This window comes from Euphorbia lathyris, chromosome 2 (assembly GCF_963576675.1).
Source record: "Euphorbia lathyris chromosome 2, ddEupLath1.1, whole genome shotgun sequence".
NCBI classification, from domain to species: Eukaryota; Viridiplantae; Streptophyta; class Magnoliopsida; order Malpighiales; family Euphorbiaceae; genus Euphorbia; species Euphorbia lathyris.
In genome coordinates this window covers 104,925,656-104,930,775 of record NC_088911.1, presented here as the reverse complement: position 1 = coordinate 104,930,775, position 5,120 = coordinate 104,925,656, and the positions used below count along the sequence as shown (strand labels likewise).

The 5,120-nt window shown below is 37.2% G+C and overlaps 1 protein-coding gene across 3 annotated transcripts; it reads left to right on the top strand.

The window, feature by feature from the left end:
* Positions 1-260: 260 nt before the first annotated feature.
* On the top strand, positions 261-4,837 carry LOC136219288 (serine/threonine-protein kinase D6PK-like). Of its 3 annotated transcripts, none has more exons than XM_066006642.1 (3): positions 261-471; positions 1,150-2,235; positions 3,734-4,837. In XM_066006642.1, the coding sequence occupies exons 2-3, from the start codon at positions 1,286-1,288 to the stop codon at positions 4,617-4,619; spliced, it is 1,836 nt and encodes a 611-aa protein (XP_065862714.1). In that variant the 5' UTR covers positions 261-471; positions 1,150-1,285; the 3' UTR covers positions 4,620-4,837. The 3 variants fall into 3 exon arrangements, with proteins under 3 accessions (XP_065862714.1, XP_065862715.1, XP_065862716.1); XM_066006643.1 differs by having other exon boundaries at positions 261-586; XM_066006644.1 differs by lacking the exon at positions 261-471 and adding an exon at positions 636-770.
* The last annotated feature ends 283 nt before the right edge of the window (positions 4,838-5,120 follow it).

Sequence of the window (5,120 nt, the reverse complement as noted above, 5' to 3'; positions counted from 1 at the left end):
CTCTAAGAGAAGTATAAGAAAAAGAGGGGAACCAAATGTGATATAAATAAGTTGAAGCCCTAATAAGCAAATTGAGAAGCCCAAAAAAATAAAAAAGGGGGCATAAGAGACAGGTTAGAGCATTCCAAGGCCCCCCAAAAATAAAAAGCAGAGAAAGAAATATTAATTGAAACTAAAATCATAGAAAAGAAAATAAAAAGTATCGAAACCCCAAAAAAGAAAGGCTTTAACTTTGACCCCTCTTCCTTTCTCTTTCTTTACGTGGTAGACCCAACTCTCTCTCTCTCTCTCTAAAGACCATAGCTTTCTTCTTCCTTTTTCTTTTCCTTCTCTCTCTCCACACATTTTAGGGAGAGGGAGCTCTCATACATACATACATACATACATTGCCTTCTCTTATCTCTCTCTACAGTCCTGCTCCTCTTGAGCCCCCACACTCTCAAAGCTCTCATCTTTTTGAACCCAACCCAGGTACTTCCTCTTTTTTCTGCTCCCTTTTCTGATTTGCTTTGCTGGGTTTTTCCTTATCTTTGCACTTGTTTTGTTTTTATCATCTGGGTCTATGTGAGCTTCTGGATCCAGTAAGGTGGGTCTTTCATTTGAGATCTGTGTGTCACTTAGTTATTATCTTCTTCATCTTCTGTTTCCCTAGTTCTTAAATAACTGTAAAAGGAACTGCATTGTTGAGCCAATTGATTGATTTTGTTATCTCTCTTCTTTAGTTTTGGGTTCAAGTCTGAATTTTCATGCTTTACTTGAGAAAGTGTAAGGTGGAGTATTCTGCTTTTACTTTACTGATATTTTTCTTAATTTCTTTTTGGTATCCTCTAATTGTTTGGAAGTGGTGTTTGTTTTGGGTCTTCATGTAATTCTATGATTGAAGTTCCTTAATCAGTATAATTCTATAATTTGGCCGGTTAATTTTATAGAGAGGGATGAACTGGTATCATGTTTTTGTGCCTTTATGTGTTCAGAATATGACATGTGATTCAGGATGAGCTTTGAATTTGATCCACCTCTTCTTTTGCTATTTACTGCCTGTTACACTATCTAATTTCTGAATTTACACTTAAGTGTAGTTAGTAAATATTTCAATTCAAATTCTAGAAATTGATTGTGTGATGATCACTTTTACTTCATGAATTCTAGGAAATCTGCAACTCTGCGGTGTATAGTTATGAAGATCAGACTGAAAGTAAGTAGAACTACTGGTGGATTAAACATGCTTGAACCTGAGCAATGGGTTTTCCCATTCTGATCTATGTAACCAATCTGTTTCCTTTCAATGGCCTCAAAATCCGGTAATGGAACTTCCCCAAAGAAACAGACAAAACTCTTTGGTTATCAGACATCAGATGAGAAATCACGCAGGACCTCGCCTTCACAGGTTACAAAGATAAGCAAATCAGAGCCTGTTACCCCAAAAGATCCACCTCAAATCGTGGAACCAGTTGCAGCAAAGCAGGCTTCTTCAGTGAGGACAGAGGACAAAAGATCACTGATCTCTCAGAACTCTCATAATGTCAATATTTTAGTTGATAACGTATCTTCAGGTTTGTCCTTTATTGATCTAAAACAAGGGCAAAGTTGTGAAGTGGCCGAATCTAAGGGCTCACTGGATAGCATTTCTGATCAAGAAGATAAAAGTTTACAGTATGAAATTAGCCGTATGTCAGCTAAGGTTAGTGATGGTAATAGCAGCTTCCCGAAGACCAGTGGAAGTGCAAGAATTAGTGGGCGGGCAGATTTTGTTGAGAGTGGAAAAACAAGTATAAATAGAGGGAGCACAAGCACTGATGTGAGTGATGAAAGCACTTGTAGCAGCCTAAGTAGCAGTATCAACAAACCTCACAAAGCCAATGATATGCGATGGGAAGCCATACAGGCTATACGTATTAGAGATGGTTTATTGGGTGTAAACCATTTTAGACTGCTCAAGAGATTAGGCTGTGGGGATATTGGAAGTGTGTATCTCTCAGAGTTAAGTGGCACAAAGTGTTATTTTGCAATGAAGGTTATGGACAAAGCATCTTTAGCAAGTCGTAAGAAACTTCTTCGAGCTCAAACAGAGAGAGAAATACTGCAATGTTTGGACCATCCCTTTCTTCCAACTTTATATACCCATTTTGAGACTGACAAATTCTCATGTTTGGTTATGGAGTTTTGCCCCGGTGGTGACTTGCACACACTTCGACAGAAGCAACCAGGAAAACACTTCTCTGAACGGGCAGTGAAGTATAAAATCTATCCTTGCATAATTTTTATATACATTTGGTTTGCAGCTCCGTGTTCGTTTATTGCTATTTCATTGTTACTAGAAGTGCTTGGCATTTATTACAAATTATTGCAAATTAATAACTTGTTCACTTCTAATCACTGGTGGTTTTGCATATAAGAATTACATGGCCGTAGTTCTCAGTAATTTAGGAACAATTTAGGTGCGTACATGAATTAGGGGCTATATCGAACTATTCTTAATATCCTTAAAAGGAGATTGGTGTTCAAAGATGCGATGGATATACAACCCAGAACTAGAAGAGAGATGTGAGATGCAATGAGATGGACACATCTGACATACCTGTAGGAAGTTTACAATAGTAAAATCAGCTGAAAAGCCATAATCATATGCCGAATTTAGCTAAAGTTAGATAGCAGTAGTTTCATATGGAGGGTGAAAAACTAGTGTTTCTGACGAGTTATTTTACATTTACATTTATTTAGTTAACTGATCTCAGCTGAATACTCATTCAATCGTTAAAGAAAATTGGTTTCTGAAAAGTATGGCTTATATGCTCTATTTTTCAGTCTTGAAATGAGTTTTGCCAATATCGGGTGCATATTCTTATAGTAATTTGAGATGAGGCTACTTTCTTTGAATAGAATTTTTATTATATGTTTGCTTTAAATCATTCTGCAATATCCTGAACAAAACGGGCAATGAAGTTGGTCAAGAAGAGGGATCTATTCGACAGACTTGGCAGATTTGAATATTTGAATATCAGCTGGCCTTATCCAGTATTTGGAAAGGGATAATTCAAACAACTTTTTACCTTCTTTTTCAATGGCAAGAGAATCTTTCTCTGAACTTTCTGATGAGATGAGAGATTCTTTGCAACTAGAGTTTTAGGATTAGCTTTTTCTCTGTCTCAACTCACAATCATATGAGAACTAATTCAATGGCTCTAACGCAAACCTTTATCAAGATTTTTCTTTATGCATTACAAGGAGAAAGAACAGAACAATCTCTTTAGTGTAAGACCAAGTTGAGGTTTTTGACTTTGTATGCCTTGAAGATTCTACCTTATCTTGTAACAGAGTGGGGTTCTCATATAATATGGTCGCTGACCTCGTACTTGATTTGATGCATTTTGGACTGTATTTTGTTCAGAAGCTGCAATTGAAGTACTACGGAAAATCATGCTAGTTAGAGAGAGAAACCATTCCGAATAACAATACTCTTTATGTCCTTCACATGTACAGATTCATATATCTGGCGTGGTTAGTGTTTTAGCTAGTCATCTGTGTTAAAGCTGGGAAACTGATAGGACTGATAATGCGTTAGAAAGGTGATCATATCGATTTTGACATTAGTTAATTTGCTTGGAAACAAACAAATCGACCAATAATAACAATGGGGATCATCGATGCAATTGTTTGAATTTTTGAATGGTTGTTTCTGTCAATAATGATTGTGATGATTATTAATTGTATTGTCCTTTGATTTTCAATACAGGTTCTATGTAGCAGAGGTTCTCCTTGCTTTGGAATATCTTCACATGCTTGGAATTGTTTACCGTGACCTTAAGCCAGAAAATGTACTTGTCCGAGAAGATGGACACATAATGCTTTCTGACTTTGACCTTTCCCTGCGTTGCGCTGTAAGCCCGACTCTAGTAAAGGGTTCAGCACCTGAAGGCGACCCTCTGCGGAAGAACCCAGCTTACTGTGTCCAACCAGCTTGCATTCAGCCATCTTGTATCCAGCCATCATGTGTAGCCCCTACGACATGTTTTTCACCTCGAATGTTTTTGGGCAAATCCAGGAAAGACCGGAAACCCAAGAATGAAATGGGAAACCAAGTCACCCCTTTGCCAGAGCTTATTGCAGAGCCTACCGATGCTCGCTCCATGTCATTTGTAGGAACACATGAATACCTGGCTCCGGAGATCATCAAAGGTGAAGGGCACGGAAGTGCTGTAGATTGGTGGACTTTTGGGATCTTTCTATACGAGTTATTGTTTGGAAAAACTCCATTCAAAGGATCAGGGAACCGGGCTACACTGTTTAACGTTGTGGGACAGCCCTTGCGATTTCCTGAGTCACCGGTTGTTAGTTTCTCAGCAAGGGATCTGATAAGAGGGTTGCTAGTGAAAGAGCCACAACATAGGTTAGCCTATAAACGAGGAGCAACAGAGGTTAAGCAACATCCATTCTTTGAAGGTGTAAATTGGGCGTTGATACGGTGTGCAAGTCCACCGGAGATTCCAAGGCCGCCGGAGTTTGAGAAGATTCCAATACCACCACCACCATCAACAAGCAGTAAAGGTGCAGCAGCTCCAGTTGTTGTTCATGAGCAGAATAATAATAATAATAATTATCTGGAATTTGATTTCTTTTAATTTGGTACTTGTTTCCTTTTTTGTTGCACTACAGCCAGCAAATCCAATGTGTAGAGTCCTTAGAACATGAATGTGTTTTTTATATTTATTTATTTTGTTGAGTTGATATGAATAGGCATATGATATGTTGGATGTCATGTTATTAAACATTTTCATATTTGTATTGAAGGAAGTTTAATATCTCAAATTGCAAATGGAATGAATGAATTATTGTACAACTTTGTTCACAACTTACTGAGAATTTTCTACCCTAAATCAATCTCAAGTTATGAAATTTTGGAGGCCTAAGGACGAAGCAGTTAACTAAAAATTATTTGAAATTGATATTTTTATATTACGGTTAACAATGGATTTAATAAAAATATTCAATTTATATGAAAAAAACATTTTATAAAAATGATATTTTAGGCTCTTTCTTTTCTTGGACTGTAAACGTAGATTTAATTTCTATATTTTTTTTATAAAACTATTTTTTATTGTTTGGGCCTTGGGCCCTGCCCA

Coding starts and splice junctions, on each gene's coding strand:
- LOC136219288 (XM_066006642.1), top strand. CDS start 1,286: ATGGCCTCAAAATCCGGTAATGGAACTTCCCCAAAGAAACAGACAAAA. Junction 2,236..3,733: donor TTCTCTGAACGGGCAGTGAA/GTATAAAATCTA, acceptor TTTTCAATACAG/GTTCTATGTAGCAGAGGTTC.